The sequence below is a fragment of the Lissotriton helveticus genome, chromosome 1_1 (genome assembly GCF_964261635.1).
Source record: "Lissotriton helveticus chromosome 1_1, aLisHel1.1, whole genome shotgun sequence".
Lineage (NCBI taxonomy): Eukaryota > Metazoa > Chordata > Amphibia > Caudata > Salamandridae > Lissotriton > Lissotriton helveticus.
The window spans coordinates 1,055,007,488-1,055,031,588 of NC_136057.1; the positions used below are offsets into that span (position 1 = coordinate 1,055,007,488).

General features: G+C 46.3%; 1 protein-coding gene across 5 annotated transcripts in view; it reads left to right on the forward strand.

The window, feature by feature from the left end:
• The window catches only part of CPT1B (carnitine palmitoyltransferase 1B), a 300,240-nt gene extending 276,775 nt beyond the window's left edge, over window positions 1–23,465 (forward strand). For 4 of the 5 annotated variants that reach the window (XM_078677942.1, XM_078677941.1, XM_078677943.1 and 1 more), the window contains one exon: window positions 22,005–23,465. In XM_078677942.1, coding sequence (XP_078534068.1) covers window positions 22,005–22,094 — 90 coding nt within the window. In that variant the 3' untranslated portion in view covers window positions 22,095–23,465. Of the gene's footprint in view, window positions 1–12,776; window positions 12,844–22,004 lie in introns of those variants that run through there. The other variant, XR_013607878.1, reaches the window with a different exon arrangement.
• Window positions 23,466–24,101: the final 636 nt, after the last annotated feature.

A 24,101-nucleotide genomic window follows, 5' to 3' on the forward strand; every position in this document is an offset into this window, starting at 1 on the left:
CCTGCCAATGCCTGCATGCAAGTTTTAAAGTTGTCGGCTGCCCTGCAGGGTGATTGGGTCAAGGAGATGAGAAGTTGGGTATCGTCGGCATATGAAACTAGTTCAATGCCGAACGATTGGACCACAACAGCCAGAGGAGCCAAGTAAAGATTGAACAGGGTAGGGCTCAGGGCAGAGCCCTGAGGAACCCCCTGTTCTAGAGGTATGCTATCAGAGAGGTGTACGCCTCTCTGAACCTGGAAGCAGCGGCCGTTGAGAAATGCTTTCAACCAGCCCAGTGCTTCTTGGGTGACCCCGGCTTTGTTCAGACACTGCAGCAGGATGGAATGTGCTACAGTGTCGAACGCGGCACTGAGGTCCAGCATAATTAGTGCCATAGTCTGGCCCTGATCAGCACCCGCCCGTAGGGTTTCAGTTGCTCTCAGCAGGGCAGTTTCTGTGGAGTATCCAGCCCTAAAACCAGATTGAGAAATATGGAAAGCGTCATTAGACTCAAGGTGAGCCATAAGTTGTTTATTCGCTATTTTCTCGGCTACTTTCGCCAGATAAGGTAGCAGCGAGATGGGCCGTAAGTTCTCGAGGGTGTCTTGACTGACATTAGGCTTTTTCTTTATTGGAAGAACAATAGCTTTCTTCCATTCCACAGGGAGAGTGGCCGAGGCAAAGGATAACTGAAGGATATGCCTGAAATGAGGTTCTAAGACTTCAAGGCTGGCTGCCAGAATCTTCGGGGGGGCAGGGTCCCTGGGAGAGCCAGAATTAATGCTTTTACAGATACTGGTTAAATTAGGAGTCGGAGGGACCGAGAAGCAGTTTAGGCAAGTTCTAGCATGAGTAATCTCAGCGTCCTCCATGAAGTCAGAACCAGAGGGTGGCTCGGTTGAGAAGTTGGCATAGATGTTTGTAATTTTGCTGGCAAAGTATGTGGCGATGTTATTACACGTATCGACTGAGTCATTCAGAGCAATACTCTCGTTGGATACCACAGATATTTCCTTAAAGATTTTAAAGAGCTCCATTGAAGAGTTTTCCGCTTCTCCAATGCGGAATTTGTAGTGGAGGGCTTTAGCGGAGCGAATGAGTTTGTAGTAGCGCGCTTGGGCTTCTTTATAGTGTTTTTTAGCTATAGGGCAGAATTTGGTGCGCCATTCGCGTTCCAATTTTTTACAGACGGTCTTAATAGTCTGAAGTTCTGACGTGAACCAAGGGGAGGATTTTCTCATTTTTTTGTTGACACGTGACCTACGAATCGGAGCAGTCTTATCTAGGGCAGTTTGGACACAATTCTTCAGGCACGTATAAGCAGTCTCACAATCAAGCCCTTCGGGAGGTCCAGTTGCTGCAAGTTCATCCACGAAAGTGGGTAAATTAAAGTATTTCCACTTTCGATTTAAATATACCTGCGTATTCTCCTATCTAAGCTCAGACTCAGATATCCTTATGTGTATGGGAATGACAAAGTGGTCAGACCAGGGAACGGGGATAGGAGAAAGCACTTCCGCTCCGTTCCAGTTACAAAATATGGGATCGAGTAAGTGGCCTTGTCTGTGAGTAGGGTCCAGATTTTTTAGAGTGAGTTGCAGGGAGAGTAGTTCAGCTTTTATGCAGGAAGCATCATTGTCTAGAACATCATCAAAATGGATGTTCATATCGCCGAGCACCATAAGTCTGGATTTCCTTAAGGCGAGGTGTGCAGTAGCCTCTACTAGACTAGCTATAAAGTCACACAGCGTGCCTGGGGGTCTGTAAATCAGAATACCTGATAGGGAGTGTTGGGGCCCCAGTATGATAGTAAATGAGGCTGCTTCGCAGTGATCAATTGTCAGGGGAGATAAGGAGCATTGTAAGGGGGCTTTAACAGCAATAGCTATTCCACCTCCTCGGCCGTTATGCCTATCAAGCCTGGCGAGGGAGTAGCCTGGAGGCATCGCCTCTATGATGTCTGGGTCGGAGTGTTCGCCCAGCCAGGTTTCGGTTAGTAATAGCATGTCGAGTGCCTCATCCTCGAGTAGATGGTAGATTTGAGTGCAGTGTTTCCTAAGGGATCTGCAATTCAGCAAAGCTGCTTTTATAAGGTTTGTAGGGGGGGGTTTAGAAGATTCCACTACTGGCTTGAAAGGGCACACGGGACAATTGTGCAGTGATAGAGCATCCATGGAATGTAAACATGGTGCGGTTATAGCATGTTGAAGATTTAGTAGAGTCTGTTTATCATAACGTATTGGAGGGGATATAGGTTTAGATCGTAATTGGCCAGGGAGTCTGGCCCCGCGCCCCGTCCTGTCGCGGACGGGCGCAGACGGGCTTGACTTTGGCTCGACTTCGGCGCGCTTCCGGCGCGCCCGCTGCACGCGTCCGCTGCGCGGTCGCTGGCCAACACACATTTATAGGCGGTAGAGGCAACTAGAGCGCTGACCTGGCCGCCCGAGCCCGGAAGTGGTAGGCTCCTCCTCGCCCTCCGCAGCAAACGCCCAGAAATGGACGCGGCGGAACGGGGCGGGAGTCGGCAAGCAGGTAAGACACACAAATAAAAATTCAGCACACAGTAATTTTAAAATTAGCCTTAGTCGCTAAACATAAAATAAGTGGAATGTGAACTGAAATTCAGCAAGCAGTGTTTTACAAATTAGCCTTAGTCGCTAAACAGAGATAAGACGCTAGAGATCAGCGTTCAAACAGTGTGGCACAACAGAGCAACAGAGCGCGAGCGGATAGAGCCTGCCACTGCCACCGGCAAGACTCTTCTCCACTCTTCTCCAGAGTCTTCGAAGTATCCTGAGATAGGTGGCTCCTCCCCTGGACTACAGTGCGCATGGGCATCGGCTCCATCCCCAGATTGTTTTTTTCCGCCATTGGGTTCGGATGCGGTCTCGACGTCTCTCTGTCGGAACCGAGAAAAACTAACTTTAAACGGCCAAAAGGCCTTGTATTCTTTGCGTCGGTATTGTTTGCGTGCGGTCTCGAGTTCTTCCGTCTCTTGAGTCGGAATCAGCGGAGTGCTTACACTCTTCGGACATCGGGGCCTTCTCATCGCGACACGACTGCGACTTTACAGCATGGAGCGGAGTCCGTTTCAGCTCTGTCCGCTCTGTGGGTCCAAATACCCACATATAGACCTGCACCCGGTCTGTAACAAATGCCTTTCGCCAGACCATGACGACGGCAACTGCAGGGCCTGTGCAAAGTTCAGGTCCAAGAAAACACTCAAGATTCGGCGCGCGGTGCGCCTTGAAGCCAGACAAGCGGCCCCAGATCCAGAAAACATCTTCGGCGACCAAGAAGACGAGGACCAGAGCCATCATCTTCAAATCTCCCCGCCCGAGACGGAGGTCGAGGCAGATCCGGAACACGACGACGGAGTCGGGGGTCAAGGCCTTGAATACGTCGAAGAGGTAGGGGACGTCGAAGAGGTTTATGGGGCCGCGGAAGATAGCTCGGGGGACGAGCTATGCCCCGAAGGTTACGAAGATCGAGATCGGGTCACGGGATCGCCTGTCGGCCTTACCCTAGACCCCGTACCGCAAGCCACGGCCCCGCCTTCCGGCCCGGCCACGGACAAACTTGCTGGGCAGGCCTTATCGAAAGCGAAACCGAAACCTACGGTATCGACTACACCTAAAATGGCCGACCCGAAATCGAAACTTATGGATTCGAGCACACCTAAAATGGCGGCCGTACCAACGAAAACGACCAAACCCGCTGCTTCATCGACTCCGTCGACCTCCGGGCCACAGAAGTCGAAGAAGTCTGTCGATTCCACAGTGTCAAAATCGACGACAGAGGAGGGATCCTCTAAGAAGGGTGGTCGGCACGGGTCGACCGCTGCGGCGCCGTCAAAGCCCGCAACAGCCAGCGAAACGGCTCCGGTTCCGACTGGGACTCCGTTAGTCGGACGCGTGGTGGAGACGGAGCCGAAAAAGACACACGGATCGAAGGCTGGTACATCTGCGCATCGGTCCAAGGACTCTGGGTCGGCGGCTGCGGCATCATCGTCAAAGACTCAGAAGGGGCAACAGGACGTCGGATCCGAGGGCAAGGTCAAGTCCTCCTCGTCGACGCCAAAGGCCACTGTAAGTGACGCGTCCCTCGTCGACGCTTCACTACAAAGAATCAGGGAGAAGGCCTCTGCAACGTCGGCTCCGATGCCATCGCCACAGAAGCCGATGGACACTCCGGTGAAGCCTGCGAATAAACTTCTCTTCCTTCTGCCGCCAAAGGAGGCGCCGAAGGCCTTTTCAACAAAATCGGCGCCGAAGAAGTCGGATTCTTCGACGGCAGGGGCGTTTTCAAGTCGGGTACTCGACTCAGAAGAGGATTCTGAGCGTTTTATCGACGCAGACACGGGCAAATTGACCCTTTACAAGAGGAGAATCACTTCACAGCCAGTGGACTCCTATGTCATCCCCCTAAAAAAGAAAAGGCTTCCTCAGGACGCTTCAGGCCTCATGGAACCTATCCAGCCTCCTCCAAGAAGGAGCCCAACTCCTTCCCCAGAACACTCTGAGGGTGAGGGATATGATGAGGATGACCAATACACTTTCCCCATCAATGAACCAGATGCACAGCCGGATTCATATGATGACATTGGTGACCAAAGCACCCAGGATGTGGGGCAAGACCCACAGCCTGACCCACAGCCTTTCAGTGTTCGTGCCTCCCCAACAGAAGATTCTGCAGGTTTTCATGCACTCATTGAGAGGGCAGCTGCTAATCATGATGTGGACATGCATGCTGACCCAGTAGAAGAAGACTTTTTATTTGACACTTTTTCAGTCTCTGAAAGGACAGTAAAGACACTGCCTATGCTCAAAGGGGTCCTCAAACATGCTGCGGACATCTTTAAAGAACCTACCAGGGCGAGAGTGGTCAATCCACGTATCGAAAAAAAGTACAGACCAGCACCTGCAGACCCTGCATACATTCGGGGACAGTTGCCGCTTGACTCCCTGGTGGTCGCAAATGCCCGCAAAAGGGCCAACTCCCAAACAACGGGTGAAGCTCCTCCCCCGGATAAGGAGTCCAAAGTGCTAGAGGCAGGAGGCAAAAGAGTAGCTGCACAGGCTGCCAATTTTTGGCGTATTGCAAATACACAGGCACTCTTGGCACGTTACGATAGGGCGCATTACGACACCCTAGAGCAAGTTGTACAACACCTGCCTCCGCAGTTTCAAGAGGCTACCAAACTGCTTATAGAGGAGGGAAAACTGATCTCCAACGCAGCCATAAAGTGTGCACTTGATGCCGCGGACACGGCCGCTAGGGCCATTAACACTAGCGTCATTCTGAGACGGCAGGCGTGGCTCCGCATATCGGGGTTTAAACCTGACATTCAAACAACCATACTTAATCAGCCAGTCAATCCTGATAGACTGTTTGGTCCAGATGTTGACACCACCCTAGAAAAAATAAAGAAAGACACCGAAACTGCTAAGTCTATGGGGGCCCTACAATCACAACAGTTTCGTGGCAACAATTTTCGTCGCTCAGGTGCGCGTGGAGTCACCAGAGGACAGATGGGTCAACAATCACAATTCTCTAGAGGTGGAGCACAATCCTCGTACCCCAAACAGAACAAGGGGGGTTACCGAGGAAACAGCACCAGAGGACGTGGCAGAGGAAACAACAACTCCCGCTCCTCTACCCCAAGCAAACAGTGACTCTCTGTCACTGCCCCCCGACCACTTAACACCTGTCGGGGGGAGGCTACAGCAGTTCCTGCCCGTCTGGAGAAACATCACCACAGACAGGTGGGTGCGACAACTTGTCCAGTACGGTTATTGTCTAGAGTTAAAGTCCACTCCACCCAACATTCCACCAAGGCAACGGCCTATGTCCGCAGAGCATTTGCACTTATTGCAGCAGGAAGTAGTGGTGATGCTGCAAAAAGGCGCTATCGAGCTCGTGCCGGTGGAGGAGGAGGGCACAGGGGTATATTCCCTGTACTTCCTTATTCCAAAGAAGGACGGATCTCTCAGACCCATTCTGGATCTGCGTCCCCTCAACCTGTATATACTGTCAGAACATTTCCATATGCTTACACTACAACAGATTCTTCCCTTGTTGAACCAAGGGGACTTCTTAGCAACCTTAGACCTCAAGGATGCTTATTTCCACATTCCACTACACCCGTCCCACAGGAAATACCTCAGATTCACTATCCAAGGCAAACATTATCAGTTCAAGTTCCTACCCTTCGGAGTGACCACAGCCCCAAGAGTATTTACCAAGTGTCTGGCGACAGTGGCGGCGCACCTCAGGAGGCAGAACATCCATGTCTACCCCTACCTAGACGACTGGCTCGTTCAAGCCAAGTCGGAACAACAGTGCGCCGCGGACATGTCGACTACCATTCACCTCCTTCACGATCTGGGCTTCTCGTTGAACTACCCAAAGTCGCATCTTCAGCCGGCACATGTCCGGCAGTTTCTGGGCGCGACGATCAATACCCTGACGGCCATGGCTCACTCAAACCAAGTCAGGATAGACAGCATGCGGTCTCTAATCCAAAAGTTCAAACCACAACACTCACTTCCAGCGAGAGTGTTCATGCAGTTGATAGGCATGATGGCCTCCTGCATCTTCATAGTCCCTCACGCACGGTTACATATGTGCCCGCTCCAGGAGTGCTTAGCAAATCAGTGGACACAGGCTCAAGGACAATTAACAGACCTAGTGTTGGTTACCAGTCGGGCATACCACTCTCTGCATTGGTGGACTCCACACAACCTTTGCAAGGGCCGACTGTTCCAGGAGCCAGTGCCACAGATTATCCTGACGACGGACGCATCTCTCCAGGGATGGGGAGCTCATTTGCTCACTTACACCGTGCAGGGACTATGGACGACGCAGCAACAGAAGATGCACATCAACTATCTGGAACTGATGGCAATCTTCATGGCGCTCAAGTCCTTCATTGTACATCTGTGCAACAAGGTAGTGTTAGTCCGGACGGACAACATGACCGCGATGTACTACATTCAAAAACAGGGGGGCACCCACTCGCCACAGCTGTCTCATCTGGCTCAGGGCATGTGGCGGTGGGCCTTTCAGAGGAACATCTTCCTCATGGCAGAACACCTCCCGGGCAAGGACAATCAGATGGCGGATCTGCTCAGCAGATACAGCCATCAAATGCACGAGTGGGAGTTACATCTGTCAGTACTCCTCCCGTACTTCCAGCGGTGGGGTCATCCGGAGATAGACCTGTTTGCAACAAAAGAAAACGCAAAATGCCAACACTTTGCCGCCAGGTTCCCTCACCCACAGTCGCAGGGGAATGCGATATGGATGAACTGGTCAGGCAAATTTGCGTACGCTTTTCCGCCAGCCCCTCTGATACCGCTGGTGGCAAGAAAGCTAAGGCAGCACGCGATGACTCTCATCCTGGTTGCTCCAACGTGGGCGCGCCAAGCATGGTACACCACGTTCCTCGAACTCTCAGTGGTGCCGCATCAAAGACTGCGCCTCACGCCCAGACTCTTGACGCAGAACCATGGAGAAATTCAGCATCCAGATCCGCAACAGCTCAACCTGGCGATCTGGCTCCTGAAGTCCTAGAGTTTGGATACCTTAACCTACCTCCAGAATGCATGAACATCATCAAGGAGGCAAGGAAGCCAACTACCAGAGCATGCTATGCTGCAAAATGGAAGCGTTTTGTCATTTACTGTACAGCCAATGACATCAACCCGCTAGATGCATCTATCCCTAACATCATTTGCTATCTGCTTCATCTTTACAAGTGCAATCTAGCGTTCACTTCTATTCGGATACATCTATCCGCCATCGCAGCTTATCTTCAAAATAGGCAGCATCTCTCTGTTTTCAGGGTGCCTGCTATTAAAGCTTTCCTTGAAGGCCTGAAACGAGTCATTCCCCCAAGAACACCGCCAGCTCCGGTGTGGAACCTCAATGTGGTCCTCACCAGACTGATGGGACCACCATTTGAGCCACTGCACTCGTGTGAACTCCAGTTCCTAACATGGAAAGTGGCTTTCCTAATTGCTATTACGTCACTGAGGCGTGTTAGTGAGCTACAAGCGCTCACAATCCAAGAGCCATTCATTCAGATTCATCCAAATAGGGTAGTGCTACGTACTAACCCCAAATTCCTTCCAAAGGTGGTGTCACAGTTTCATCTCAACCAGACTATTGACTTGCCGGCATTCTTCCAAAACCCACAAACGGTAGCGGAAAGAATGCTCCATACGTTAGACGTACGGAGGGCGTTAATGTACTACATAGACAGAACACAACACTTTAGGAAGACAAAACAACTTTTTGTTGCCTTCTCACCACAACACAAAGGCAACCCTATTTCCAAAGCAGGAATAGCCAGGTGGATTGTTAAGTGCATCCAAATCTGTTATCACAAGGCCAAGCGCACGTTAACGATACCCCCAAAAGCGCATTCCACACGCAAATTGGGGGCATCCATGGCTTTCCTAGGGAACATTCCTTTAGAGGACATTTGCAGGGCAGCCACGTGGGTTACACCACATACCTTTACAAAACACTACTGTGTTGATGTGCATTCCAAGCAGCAAGCTGCTGTGGGACAGGCTGTTCTCAAGACACTTTTTCAGGTTTCTGCAGCTGGCACGGGCAACCGCCGCTAATGGAGGGACTGCTATGTATTCTATGCTAAGATATGAATTTAGCAGCCCACATGCCTCGAACTGAATATGCTACTTACCAGTATGCATCTGTTCTTGGCATGTAGGGCTGCTAACATTCAAGAGAGAATATTGAGTTGCAGAGACCCTTCTTTATCTGAAGTTTTAGAAATAGCTAAGGGCATCGAAAGATCGATTGTATCTTCTAAATGCATTACTGAAGCTACTTCATTTCCTCAACCTGATTTAAATATTAATGCTGTTTATGCTAGAAATAAACCTTTTCAAAAGCCATTTCAAAGGAGAACAAATACCTATTGTTTTCGTTGTGGTTCTAAAACACACTTGAGTAACATCCCGATTTGTCCAGCCCAAGGAAAAAAGTGCACCTTTTGTCAAAAAATTGGACATTTCCAATCTGTTTGTCGCAACAGAAAAGGTTCTCAAATTAATAACATTTCTTGCTTTACAGGTGAAAACTCTGATGTTCAATTCATTGACTCTGAAATTAAAAATACTACCATTAATACTGTTGAAATTGTTACTCCTAATAGAAATTTAATTGAAAAAGAAATACTTTCTATTCATTCGGTTTCTATTTATATGGTTGATTCCAATGGTTCGGGACATGTAAAAGATCCAACTTGCCAGGTAATTATTGATCATTTAACAATTGACATGATGGCAGATTCGGGTGCCCCCGTTACTATTATATCTGAGTTGTTGTTCAATACTCACTGGTCTTCCAGAATTACTCTTGAACCGTTGGATATCATACCAAAAGCATATGCAGGAAAAAGCATAGAAATGTGGGGTTTTTTCATTACTAGTGTAACTTGTTTAGGCAGATGTATCTATACAAAGGTTTATGTTGCAACTGATGGAAAATGCATTGTTGGGTGGCAAGATCTTGCAAAAATGGGTCTCAAACTTGTCCCTGGATCTGATTGTCCTGTTCAGATAAATGAACAATGTGATGTTTCCTTTGTTAATCTCATTGATTTAGGAATAGTTAACAAAATCATTTCAGATTTCCCAGAAGTCTTTAATGATTCTGTTGGCATGATCAAGAGCTACGAACATCGCATTCGCCTCAAACCCAATGCTATTCCTGTAATTCACAAATTGAGGAATGTTCCTCTCAGTGTGAGAGATGATTTAAAAGAGGTACTATTGAAGATGGTAGATGAGAAAATAATTGAAGCTGTTGATTCATCATTATGGGTCAGTCCGATCGTGGTCGTTAAAAAAAAAGATTCTAGCATTCGTTTGTGTGCCGACCTTCGATCATTAAATCAAAATATCTTAATCAACTGTTATCCCTTACCTAGAATTCAAGAGCTTCTCACCGGAATTGCTGATTCCAAATTGTTTACACTCTTAGATTTAAGAAATGCATACCACCAAATTCCTCTGACCAAATGTTCATCTGAACTCACCACATTTATTACTCCTTTTGGGACCTTTAAATATCTGAGACTCCCTTTTGGGTTGGCAAGTGCCGCAAGTGTTTTTCAAAAATTTATGGACAGCGTGTTATGTAATATTAAGGGTGTACAAGCATATCAAGATGATGTTTTAATTCACTCAAAGAATGTTAATGAACATAATAAGGATTTACGTATTGTATTATCTCGCTTCAGAGATGTTGGGATCACACTTAGTAAAAAAAAAGTGCAATTTTTTTGTAGAAGAATTAGACTACTTGGGTTATTCCATTTCCACCACGGGTATCAAACCCAAACTTTCCCTCACTCAGGCCATTCAAAATGTACCTATTCCAAACAACAAGGATGCTTTGAGATCATTTCTTGGTCTCACCGAATATTATTCAAAATTTGTCATGAATTACTCTCAATTGGTTCAACCTCTTAGAATTTTAATTAAAAAAGATGTCGCATTTTTGTGGAATGATGAGGCAGATTTGGCGTTCAATAACATTAAGAAAGTTATTATAAATTCTCCAGCTCTATCATCCTTTACACCAGGTCTTAAATGTGGCATTTACGTAGACGCAAGTCAGAAAGGCCTTGGCGCTGTTCTTTGTCAATGGAAAGGTTCTGTGGAACATACCATTGGTTTCGCGTCAAAGTCACTCAGCAGTGCCGAATACAATTACAGCACCATTGAAAAAGAGGCCCTGGGTTGTGTCTGGGCTGTAGAAAAATTTAAAACCTACATTTGGGGTTCTCATTTTTTGTTATACACTGATCATAAACCTTTAATACATCTATTAAATGGAAACGGCACTGGTAAAGCCTCTTCGAGGTTAGTGAGAATACTTTCCAAATTGCATGACTTCAATTTCAGCATTCACCACATTGCTGGAGGCAGAAATATGAGAGCTGATGCTCTTTCTAGATTACCTTTGGAAAATAATGATGTTGTACTTGGAGATGAAATTGAATGTGTTGTTGCTTCCTTGGAGGATTTAGTTTTCTCCCCTCTCTCTATTTCCGAGGAAGATTGGTTCAAATGTTATGCTGAAGATGAAACTCTTGTAGCAGTGAAGAATCTAATAATTTCAGGCTGGCCCAGAATTCGTTCTCTTCCTGCCTCTTTAAAGTCATTTGCACAGATTTCTGAAGATTTGACAATCATTAATGGAATCATTTTTAGGGGCGATCAATGTGTTCCACCTTTAGTTTTACGTAAAAAGTTATTTTTTACAGCACATCAGGGTCATTTAGGTGTAGGCGGGACCTCACGCAAATTAAAGGAACATTTCTGGTGGCCCGCCATGGAAAGAAATGTCAATGAATGGATTGATACCTGCAGCACTTGCTTAGCATCAGACAAACATTGGAAACTACAAAAGATATCATTACATAATGTCCCCATTCCTGATGACCCTTGGGTCAAGTTAGCCATTGATTTTTCCGGACCCTTTGAGATTCTTCCTCAATCTCAACGATACATAATCTCTGTTATTGACTATTACTCCAAGTGGTTTGATTTTGATTTTTGTACCAACCCAGATTCTATTTCAGCCATGAGATTTTTAGAAAGGATTTTTAGAATGGAAGGTCCCCCCAAGGAAATTGTCAGTGACAATGGTTCACATTTTTGCTCTAACACTATGGAAGAATTCTTGAAGAAGTTTGATATCAAACACTTGAAAGTAGCCCTTTATTCCCTGCGTCAAATGGTTTGATTGAGCGCATGAACCGGTTTTTAAAAGAGGGCATTCAGACCGCTTATTCTTGTAAAATAAACGTTGAGGTTTTCCTAAAAGAAAAAGTTTGGGCATACTTAATTACCCCACACTCCACCACAGGCATATCACCGTTCAGATTACTTAAAAAAAGGAACCCACATGGTACTGTTTGTCCCTCCTGGATCAAAAATTTGATTTCAGAAAATACTGAATGTCTAGCCTGTTCTGACAAATTAATCCTTAAGGGTAATGTTGAGAAACAACAAGCTGTACAAAGACGGAATTTTAATGCCAAAGTTATTTCTAACCCTGAAATGTTTACAGTAGGTGATTGGGTCATGTTTAAAACTATGGATAGAGTTAAGAAAGGCCTATCTAAGTTTTCACTTCCTACCCAGGTACTTAAAGTTTCAAAAGGTTCTTTGTTTTTAGATAAGAGAGGGTGGCGTAACAAACGTTCACTTGTTAAGTTAACCTCTGAACAAGCCAAGAGCATTCTCAGAACCAAAAGTGAGAATGGAAATCATTCTTTTTCTTTCCTTGACTTTCCACAGTTGGAATCTCCAACTTCTAATGATACCACTTCTCTTTCTCAAGTTACCCAAGTTTCAAATGAGGAAGTTTCACCTACACTTGAAGTTTCTCTTCCTTTTCCTAATAATTTTGAAAATGATGAAACTACTTGTTCATCCACCTCTTCTCATGTTTCTGATGGTACATCTAGAACTCATAGGAACTGCTCTTTTCCCACTCGCTTTAAAGATTATTATTTAGGTTAAGTTTCATTTCTTTTAGTTAAGTTTTCTTTCTACTTCTTTATTTTGTGAGAAGGGAGAAGATGTAGAGTTCATAGAATATTGTAAGTATTCTATTTATAGTTCACGTGCACTATGTTATTATGTTGTGTGTTCTTTCACGCGCATCTCTTGAAGAGTGTTTTCTTTCAAGAGATGCATCTCTCGTGACACTCCTCAACTGTGAGTCTGCGACTTCTACAGTTGGAGGTTGCTGTGTGCGGACGTGCTCCTGTGGTGTGCCTTGGATTATGGTAATAAACTTACCTGACGACTTCAACAACGTCTCCTGATTATTCCTATTTCACGAGAAACCTCCACTTTACACTCGGCGGGCGCGGGGTAATTGGCCGCCAACCTTGTTCCCCGGCCTGGACTTCTTCGCGGTGAGGGCGCTGGAACCAGTGTACGGCGGTTGGCCCTGATGAGCCCCTACCGTATACCCCTCGTCAACCATGGATCCTCAATAACCTTTTGCTCCCTCCGGACCTACGCTCCTCATAAATTCATCCCTATGTACGCAAGTTGCTCTGTCACCTTGGCGGGCTCAGAAAGGCCTTGCTTAAACCACTCGGTGCAGTGTTGCTATTATCCACCACCTGCCAACACTTTTCGCCAGTCGCGGCGGGCGCTGTATCTTGGAGACTCTTTCTGCGCGTTGTGGCGCGGCGGCAAGTCTCCCGCTTAGACCCACACACATATTACTCCTGCAGACTGTTGCATTTGGTGCTTTCTCTTCCTCCTCTCCCATAATCTATGTGATTACGGGTAGCTGCCACATTACCCATTGCTCTCTGGCTCCTTGAATGACTTACCAAGTGCAGGTTGGTGAACATCTCGCTTCACGCCAGCAGGAATCACTGGAATGCTCCTTCGAAGTATTGGCTGCTGCACAGATTCCTAGGCGTATAGGCCTTAGCACATTGAGTAGAGATGCCTACTCCACTTCCCTAGGCTGTCAATACTGCAGCACGGTGGGCCTACCTCCAAGCACTCTGCGCTGCCAATCCCTCCGCCTTACGCCTTGGTGCTCCCTGCAATGGACTGTTATTAGGCACCTGAGGCCTACCATCCTCCTATCACACGGCTCGCTGGTCCGCAGGTTGATCTCCGCTCCTTTCCATGGCCATACTGGAGACTACTGATGCAGGAAGCAATAATTCCTTCTGTAGCATAGCACTTTCCACTCCTAGAAAGGGCACTACCACAACAGACGACTTGTCAGCTCCCTACTTGCTAGTCACACAGGTGGTTTGTGTGTGCCTACTGCTAGTGTCAATCCTCCTGCATCTACAGTTCTTTGCTTTTGCGACAATGGGGAAGCCAGCTGGCCGCCAACCTAAGCTCATCTTCGAGACAAAAACGGCTGCTACACGTTCTAACTCTGAGGAATCTGAACAATCCAGTCATGAGCCTTGCGGATCTCTCTGGGAAAATGGACACCATGACTGGACTTTCTGGTCCAGAAAGGGGATAAGCATGACGAGCAAATCAAAGAGGCCAAACGGCGCATTTCAGGCTGATGAGGCCCGAAACCGGTCCTAGGATGCTTGTTTCCAGTCCAGGGAGGTCCTGGCTTCGCAGTTCTTGCTGGATTGTTCCCATTGGGCGCAGGATCAAGACTGATTTGCATATGGCTGGGTCCAAACTGGAATGGCATGATGAGCAAAAAAACGATGGACTTGGGCCCAGATCTCTGTCCTGAGGTGAATGTATGACATTGTTCTGCATTCTGTCCATCAATTGTTCTTTTTGCATTTGTCATCCCGAGTGGGACGGGTATGCCCAGACGTGGGTCCTGTGCTCTCCGTGCCACCGGAGTCCAGCTATCCTGGCTGATGTGGGCTGAAAGCCCTAAACCGGTCCTAGGATGCTTGTTTCCAGCCCAGGGAGGACCTGGCTTGGCAGTTCAGGCTCGACTGTTCCCATTGGGCGCAGGGTCAAGACTGATTTGCATATGGCTGAGTCCAAACTGGAATGGCATGGTGAGCAAAAAAGCGATGGATTTAGGCCAGCTCTCTGTACTGGGGTGAATGTATGACATTGTTCTGCATTCTGTCCATTAATTGTTCTTTTTGTAATAATATCCAAGCCATAGGAATACCGGAGAGCACCAACACGGGTCGCATGGAAGACTTTATTGAGCGCCTCCTGAAGGGTACCTTTGGTGAGGAGGCCGTCTCATCATCCTAGGTGGAGGAGTGTGGCTCACTGATTAGAGCGGCAGACCCTGATGCAGAGGTCTGGCCCGGGACCAGGGTTCAATTCCCGACGCGGCAGGGTCCTGAGCCCATAAAATGTCCACGGACTCGATAATTCTCGCCTCGGTGCCTATTCTAATCATGGGGTCCCACGCTGCAGCTCTGGGCAATAGTTGCTTAATCTCCACTATGGCGGCCCACCCGCTGCGGGATGCTTGGCTTTCACCCTGGGGATACCCAGTAGGGGTTATCTCACAGGGAAAAGCCAGGACGGGTTCCCAAGGCAAGCGCCTTGATGCCTTCGGGTGATACGTGCGCTATATAAGTCGCAATACATTTACATACATTTACATCACAACTCATTGTGGAACGGGCACATCGCTCCTTGGGTCTCCGTCCTCCACCAGGCAGTACTACTCGTTCTATTGTGGCCTGTCTCCTGAACTACCGGGACTGCGATACCGCACTCAAACTGTATCGAGAAACTTAGTCCCTGCAATTTGAGAATACCAAGTGCACCATTTTTTCCGAATTTCACTGTAGCAGTTCAGGAAACACGTTACAAATTCCTTCAGGTCAAGCAAAAACTACAGAAAGCGCAAATCGAATATGCCCTCATTTACCCGGCATGCTTGTGGGTCACTTATCAAGGCAAACACACCCTCTTCTCAAATCCACAAGTTGAGCACTTCCTCAAGACCATCAAGCGAAGATCACATGTCGATATCCCAGTGACCATGCTTCCAGATCTCCATCCCCTGCAACGAGCTGACTCTCAAGTGGGCGTTAACGCTTTGGAACTCATTTGTGAACCTACACATTCTTCAGGTTGCCTGCTGTGTCGTGGTCCCTATGATGTGGGGCTGTCTTTGCTGCACCTGTTGAGAGGAACAATGTAATCTTTTGAGGCGGTTTCAGGTGTCTGTGGTTCGTCATGGACAGATAAGTGTATCATGCTATATATACTATGTGTGGCTTACTGATAGGTCTTTTGCAAGTAGTAGGTTTTGTTCTGGACTTTGCCAAGCACCCTCCCTTTCTCTCCCCCGCTCCATCTTCGTACCACTGGGAGACTGCTCAGCAGTTATTGGTGGAAGAATATCATGGAACACAAGTGCCACGATATTCAAGGTTATGTGGGGGGTCTGGGTGGGCAATGCTGTACCACCACAATTAGGGTGCTGCTGTGGGTGGGAGTGTTTTTTTTTTTGGGTGGGCAGCACATTTCCGGCACGATTGGGGTGCTGTTGTGGGTGGTGGGGTTTGGGGATTGTTGAATTATACTGTTATTCATGTGATTTATCAGCAGATAGACATGCCAGCACACGTCGAAATATTCACGCACTTTCTGTTCACTAGGGCATCTCTTATAGCAAGCTCCTTCTATCGGAATGCCTCCCCATGCTGAACCGTTACGTATAAAATTCCTCGCATGGAACGCAAGCGTAGGCAAATCCTCACATACCTTGATAGGCATCAAATACATGTTGCAATGCATCAGGAGACATACACCGACCCCCGCCGCCCTATTGGTTTTGGGAGCAAATGGGCATCCGACCTTCTCTTCCACATACTCACGAGGCACTTTGATCTTAGTTAAAAGGAACACACCCTTCATTTTAGGCTGCACTCTCTGGAACAACTTCAGGCAGGAGCTGCATGCTTTGGGGTACTCTGGGCACGCGTTCGATTACACTTGTCTGCTGCTACGGAGCAAACACTGATAATCCCGATTATTTCACCACTCTCTGGGGGCAAATTCTTAAGGTGGGATCTACTCATGTCATCTGGGAAGTGGATTTTAACACTACCCTATGCCCCTCAGCCTATAGGTCCAATCCTCTCCCACATTGTTACACTAAAACCCAGGACACACTTTCTCGGTTACTTCCAGACCATGGGCTAATAGATGTGTGGCGTCATATATACCCGAATGAGAGAGAAGGTACTTATTACACAACAGCACACTCTTCCTGGTCGCGGCTAGATTACTGAATTTGTTCTCGCAGGGTTGATCCTTGCATCATCTCGGCAGAACATATGGCCAGGACCTACTCAGATCACACCCCAGTATGCATGACAATCGCACCCCCTAACCTAATCGACACTCCATGGTGCTGGAGGCTTATGCCGGAGGCGCTTTTGGATATCTTCTTCAAGACAGAGATTGAAGATTTTTTTTAGCAGAAATAAAGGTTCGGTCACACACGTGGGCACGATCTGGGAGGCATTTAAATTCATAATTCGTGGCTCGTGCATGTCGAAAGGCTTCTGAGTCCTCCGAGATATTCAGCGAAACTTGCGACAACTTGAAAGTGAGTTGCGGCATTTAGAAAAGGGTCTGGCATACAGTGCATCGGGTGCCCAGAGAGCCTCACTCCGTGATAAGCTTACTGAGTATACCGCCACAGCCGAGCTCGAAGCTAGATTCTGGGGCAAAAACGACACTGCCCGTCGCTATGGGGATGGTGAAAGGCCCAGTAGGGCATTGGCGACTGAAATTCGACAGCCCTGTTTTTCTAATTACCTCCTAGATGTGGTGGATGGTGCTGGGGTACGCCAAATCGATAGACTTGTGATCTTGCACACGTTCACTGACTTCTACACAGACTTATACAGTTCTCGTAGGACTAAACCCCCTGATCTCTCTCATTATCTCGAGGATATTGCGTTAGCCTGGCTAGGGGATAATCAGTGGGAATTCTTAGCAGCACCATTCGAAAATGATGAGCTCCGAGCAGCTATTATGCAGATTAAATCAGGTAAAGCTCCGGGCTCAGATGGGCTCCCCATAGACTTTTATAAAAACGTACCTCGATCAATTACTTCCAGTGTTGAAAGAAGTTTACATGGAGGCTCTGGAGTTACAGTCCTTCTAGATTCAATGAGAGAGGCACTTATTACCTCGCTCCTGAAGCCCGGCAAACCTTCAGACCGATGCGATTCCTATCATCCCCTCTCCCTCATCAATACAGACGTAAAAGTTCTTGCCAAGGTGTTGGCCAACTGTCTCACTCTCCTGATGGAGAAATTAGTCTTGCCGACCAGGCCGGGTTTATCCCTGGTAAGGCGACTTCACACAATCTCTGCACGCTTTTTGATATTTTACAAAATGTTGACCCACAACTGGCACTAGTGGCTGTTTTCCTAGACGCCACAAAGGCCTTTGACTCTGTAGAATGGGATTACCTCTTTACCAAATTTTAACCCGCTTCTTCGTGAATTCGTTAGGTTTGGCGGTCTCTCTGGCATCCACATCAACTGGTCCAAAAGCCCAACTTTTTCTACTCACTGCTTCTTTGACACCATTTGACACTGATTTTCCTATTGAATGGTGCTCAACTGAAGTAAAATATCTAGGGAAACATGTCACCACAGATCGCGAAGAATTGATGAGGATTAACTACAGGCGAACACTAGAACATGTTACTAGCTTCATAACTAGATGGAATGCGCTCCTCCTCACTATGGCAGGACGCATTTCCCTTACTAAGATGGTGGTCCTCCCCAAGTTCTTATGTTTGTTTTTACACATCCCATATGACCCAGGCAGTTTTTTTTTCTCATCACTTCATTCGCAGCTGATCAGACTAGTGAGGGGCGCCAAACAACCGCGTTTACAATGGGACACACTCGCACAACCTTACTTCCAGGTGGAATTCGATATTCCCAACTTTGAATTATATTATCTCTGTGCCCAAGCACATTATGCTCACTACTGGTTCCAGGTTAAATGTGAAGGACATCTAAGATGGGCTTCAATTGGAATTCCATAGAGTATATTATCAAGCCCATTATCGCCGTTTTAGCGGCAGTTTTCTGCTGCTAAAACGGTGAAAATTGTATTGATTATATGCCCCTAGATATGTTATGTCATGTGGGTTTGTGTAGCTTGACTTATGACCAGAAGGGTATCCAGGCACTGGAGCAGGTGTGAAGGTCCTCTGGTGGGGGATAGTTGAGTTAGTCGAAGAGCCACGTCTTTAGCCTCTTGCTGGATTCACGAAGCATGGAGCAGGCTCTGATGTGGAGGCAGGTCCTTAGGACAAACAGATGTTTCACAGTCTTGAATGTTGTAGGACCAGTTCAGATAAGGATTTTTTTACACTGCAAGTTCCCTACGTGTGGAAAGAGACTGCTTGGACTTGATGCGCATAATAACGTCTTGCAAGGGCTGCCTATACCTGAAAAGGGATAGACTCACAGGGAAGTAATGCGCACCTAAAGACAACATGTAAGAGGATTCTCACCGGTCTGTTGTCATGCTCGCCCAAAGGAAAAGCCATTCTAGACCTGCTTTTCCATCTACACCTTTAGATAGAATCCAGAACCCACTAGGAACTAGGCTTAAGGCGAGTGCCAAGCAAGTCACCCAGCATCAGTCAGTGCCAGCAGACCTGGTGTATAGAGTTTTATAGCATTTCAGGAGCTCCCTCTTGTTGAGATAGACTCCAGAGTCTACGTGAACAGTACTGCACAGAGCACCAGGCCAGAGCCAGGGTGCCACTCAAAATATCTTCCTCTACAGTGCTGCCCATCCGAACCGCTTCTCGGCTACTAGAGGCTGCTCCAGAGGATTAGCTGCAAATCATATTGCTGCCAATCTAGGTATTCCTTGGACAAAAAGGATAACTTTAAGGAAATCTATGCAGTGAACAGTGTCATAAGGTCATGTGCAATGTCCTCTACGAAGACCAGTTTGTGACAGAGCTCTTTCAATCAAAGGAACAAATTATTATTTCAGCATTTTCATCTTAAATGAGGAAATATCATTTTAGCATAGAAGCATTGCAAATTCCTTATGTCAGTTGTTAGTGTTTCAGCACCTTTGTGGCTGAATGTCAGACTTAATCAACAGGCACGTGCAAAGCATTCCAGTGGATGCTAAATTGTGTAGTATTGAGTAAATTCTGCTGTGCCCTTGCATCCAGGAGCTCCATCAATTCTGCTCTTTATGTTCCAACAATAAATCAGTTTGGCGGAAATGCCAAAAATGAAAAGGGCGGAGGGGTAAAACAGGAAAGCTTAGTCACAGTTCTCTGCCTCCTGATCCGTAAATAGGTCGATTTTGAAATAAGTGCAGTGGGGCCTGCTGCTCTGGGCTGGACTCGCTGACTGTTTTTTTGCACACGTTCGTTAGAGATTAGGGCATATCTGGGCTGACTTTTAGAAAGGGATCAAAGCATTGCTGATTCACTCTCCTTCCTGAGGTTTTTAGCAGATATAGTAATGCAGGGGTTTGTCTAAACCTTTTACCTAAAACGGCATCATGGATATGCTGAGTGGTGTTTTAATTAGTTGATATTGATTGACATCTCATCTTTATCGTTGGATCCTAGACATTTTAGTGGACTCCTTCGGCTGTGTTATGCTGGTAGATCCACACTCTTGTTTTTTTGCTACTTAGGATTGCTACAAGCCCATTCCCCATTGAGTTTGTTAGCTTTGAGGGTGCAATTTCCCTGTCTGATCTTTTCAAAGGTTTCACATGTAGCCCTTTATCAGTGTGCAATGCCCACTCGCAGTTGGCGTTTCTTAAAGACGAGGAGCCTCATTTATGAGAAATGACGCATCGCTGCGTGAAAGCAGTGATGCGTCACTTCTCAGTGCGCACTCATTGCGACATGATTGATGCGTCATATTTATAATATGACGCATCATGTCGCAAGGAGTTACAGATATGTCAGTATTTCTGACGTATCTGTAGGCGCAAAAGTGACGCAACTCCAGCAATGTGTACTTTCACATTGGCAAGTCACATGTTGTTAGTGCCTGCGTCAGTCTTACGCCTGCCATGAAGCAGGCGTCAGATTTTGACGCATTAGCGGCCAAGAAAAGGCGCAGTGAAATCTTATAAATTTCACTGCGTCACTTCCATGACCCTTTCTTGCGTCAAAACGCCCCCCTTGCATACATTATACCTGGTGCAGGTATAATGTGGCGCAGGGGTTTACAAAGTGACGCATCTACCTAGATGTGTCACTTTGTAAATATGGTGCGTCACAAAAAGTGACGCACCGGCGGCGTAAAAGTGGCGCACAGCCTCATAAATGAGGCCTGAGGTATGTTGCAGGCCATGACCAGGGCATCATCTTTAACCGTCAAAAACACGTTCAAGCTCCACTAACAATGCAGTGTCTTATAAGGCCCACTCCATAAATGTCTTGATGCCTTCATTTTTAAATACATTATGACATTGTCTGTTCTGTCTTTGTACTTCCTCATTGAGAACAGCAGTTTATAATTGCACATTACTGTTGCTTTAGGAATCTCAATCAAGAATAAGGGTCATACAACGTGTATAAAAGTGAGGGGTTCAAAATAAACCCATGTCAGCCTTTTTTACAGTTGTTAAATTATTGTGCCTCCAGCATTATTAGGATTTCCCCACTTTATATACAGACAGGGCGAAAACCACGTGATGACCGCTATAACCTACATATTCAGACATTTGCACGGAAACTTCAGGCATATGTGCTCCATCAGTGCTCTACAATTGAAAGAAGCCAAAAGTCAATGACTCACCCCTTAGATCCAATTGACCTTTGGCCTAATTCAACGTATATCTTTTCATTGCTAAGGTGTCGAAAAAGTAGTTAACTCCAGTTTCATTTGAGAGATACACCTTAGTGGAACACTCATGCATCACTGGAGAGTTAATGGACCCGCCTTAGTTGACCTTCAGGTGGAGCTCAAGGCCATCCATGATGGGGGATTTCCAAAGAGACCTCTGTGCCCTTTAACACAGTTGCCTTGTTTACCCATTGAGGAGTCCTGTTTATTGCTTAGCAGTCATGTGCAAGCTCTACTACGCCGTTTTGAGGGGTTGTGCACGAATGGTGGCTGTATGCACTCAGGAATTATCTCATGGACGTCTTGTGTATGTATGTAAGCTGGTTAGATCACTAAAATGGTTGTATACGCATCCTATGAAGAATCGGGTGGCTGTGTGCACATTGGAGTGGGATATATTTCGGTCTTATGTAGGCTGACATGGCTGGCCCTGGCAGAATGGATTATACTGGAGTTTTGTGGGACTGGTTTGGTTGCGTTGAGTATGGGGTGGCTTCTGCTAAGTTCTTAAGCTGGGCTTTGATGGTTGGGTACACACAAGAATGGGTTAAATGATTTTGTTCAGAGTTCTGGAGATGTGCACTGAAATGTTTAACTTTAAGCCAACAGTATTTGCTAAAAAATTAAGTTCATATTATATCCATTTATTTTTCACCTGCAACAGGACTCCTTCCGGTTCGGCAATAACATCCACCAGGCAATGCTGGACCTTGCACAGCTCTTCGATGTTCCCTTGACTAAGCCACCAAATTAGCTCTCTTGTGGTACCATCCAATGGGGAAACCCCTGACATGGTTACTCTGTATCATCCAGAGAAGGCTCTCACCATTCATCAATTCTGAATTCTGACGTCATTTGCACTCGCCCTGGGATTTGTATGGCGGTCAATCGCACATTTACTGAATGAAAACATGTCCTTTTGTTTGGGTGTCTCCTGGTGAAGAGCCTCAGAGACAACCCTCACTGTATCTCATGAGACACTCATTAATCACTGACCATAGTAGGCCTTTTGCTGTTTTGGAACAGAGTTTGTGTCTTGGGATTTCTAAAGAAGTTGGTCATTTATGATAATGGGAAATTGCCATGATTGTGCTATCCTTGGATTGAACCCCTCCATGAAATGCAGCCGCACACCACAGGATCGCCAAATCTACTGAGAGTGAGCAGTGTATAGACTGTGTGTGGGTAAAGTCTTAACATTGTTTACTCAATGTGTGTGGTCAACGTCTGAATTGGATTCAGTGGGTGGGTTTAGATTCTGTTGGTGAAGCATGGGTGATATGATACTTTTTCTTTTTAGAAGGAGCTTCAGGGCCATCACCAGAGGACCATCAGCTAAGAAATGTGACAAATAAAAGAAGTACACTTGCAAAACCTGGAAATCTCTGTCAAACAAGTGGAAAACTGGTGCCTGGGTGTCACAGAGATCCTTATATACTCTAATGAGCTCCATGACCAGTCAATAAATTGATTATGTTTGTAATTAGGGACAACATCAGGTATTTATCCATCCACAATGCATTTCAATATTTGTTTGTGTCCCTGTTTTGTTCTTCTACTTTGTGTGTTGGTATATTAGTTAAAGTTTTTCATTGATCAGGTGAAACCTGCAGTATCTCCTGGAGTGCAAACCCTCCTCTAGTGGATACCCACCATGTTCTGAAAATTGTCACAATAATTTGCCTTCCATGCAAGTCCATTTAAGGTGTTTGCTCCTTAGTCCAACATGTGCTAGTGTCTTTTTGGGAATAAAGGCTGGAATGAGACCACCAACTCCTTATATATAAGAAGTCAAGCAGCCTCCTGGAGTCAGTGACTGGTGGTAAGCTGGGACCAGTGAGTTACAGGTGGAACACTCTCTTAACCTATTGCAAGCTGCCAACCAGCCCACTCCCCTTAAATCCATGTGTACTATTATGGATGAAACCTAAGGGGATATCTATGGGGATACTGGACAATTAGTTGGTACTTCACATATCTGGTTATTTTTATAGAGAAAATGATGTTTGCTCTGTCACTCACCACTGCAGCTCATTTCGCTGCATTAACCTTTTTGAAAACTAAGCGTTATGTATTCTTGTTATACTTATAGGAAATCTAAATAAATTCTGTGATTTACAGTGAACTCCTTAATCTCTGATTTTGTGCCTTATGGGCTGCAGTGTGAAGTCATCGGAGCACTGGCATGGTCTGTCTTAGCAGATAAGTGCTATATGACTGCATCAAGTTCACTGTGTCCAAAATGAGCAGTCCACTGGTTCCCAAGGAGTCTCTCATGGCTAGGGTTTAATGTCTTGAATGAGATGAACCAAAATGATGAAGTTGCTGATGCAGTGATAGGATAAGTAACCAGATTGAGTTTGATTTAAAAAGAATTGTCACAAAGTCAATGAAGCTATTTTCACCTCCTCAATTTGGGATGCTGGGATGCATCAGCGGAAGGAGCTCATGTGCGATTGGAATGTCAAGCATGGTATTCAGAATAAGTGCAGCTGTTGAATGTGAAAAGTGTTTCTTTTGGCAGATCTGAGAATGTGATGACCACATCCTAGCCTTATCGCCATATAATAGAATGATTGGCTTTACCACTTTGATTGATCACATTCATAATTTGACAACCCACTAGCAATCTTTGGCCCTCCAGCCCACTCCATGACCTTACATTTTATAACAGACATAGCCATTGCACATATTGGTCTTTTTTTAAAGTAACCAATGCTTTCCACTGTCCTAGTCCAAATGCCACGGTAAGTTTACACTA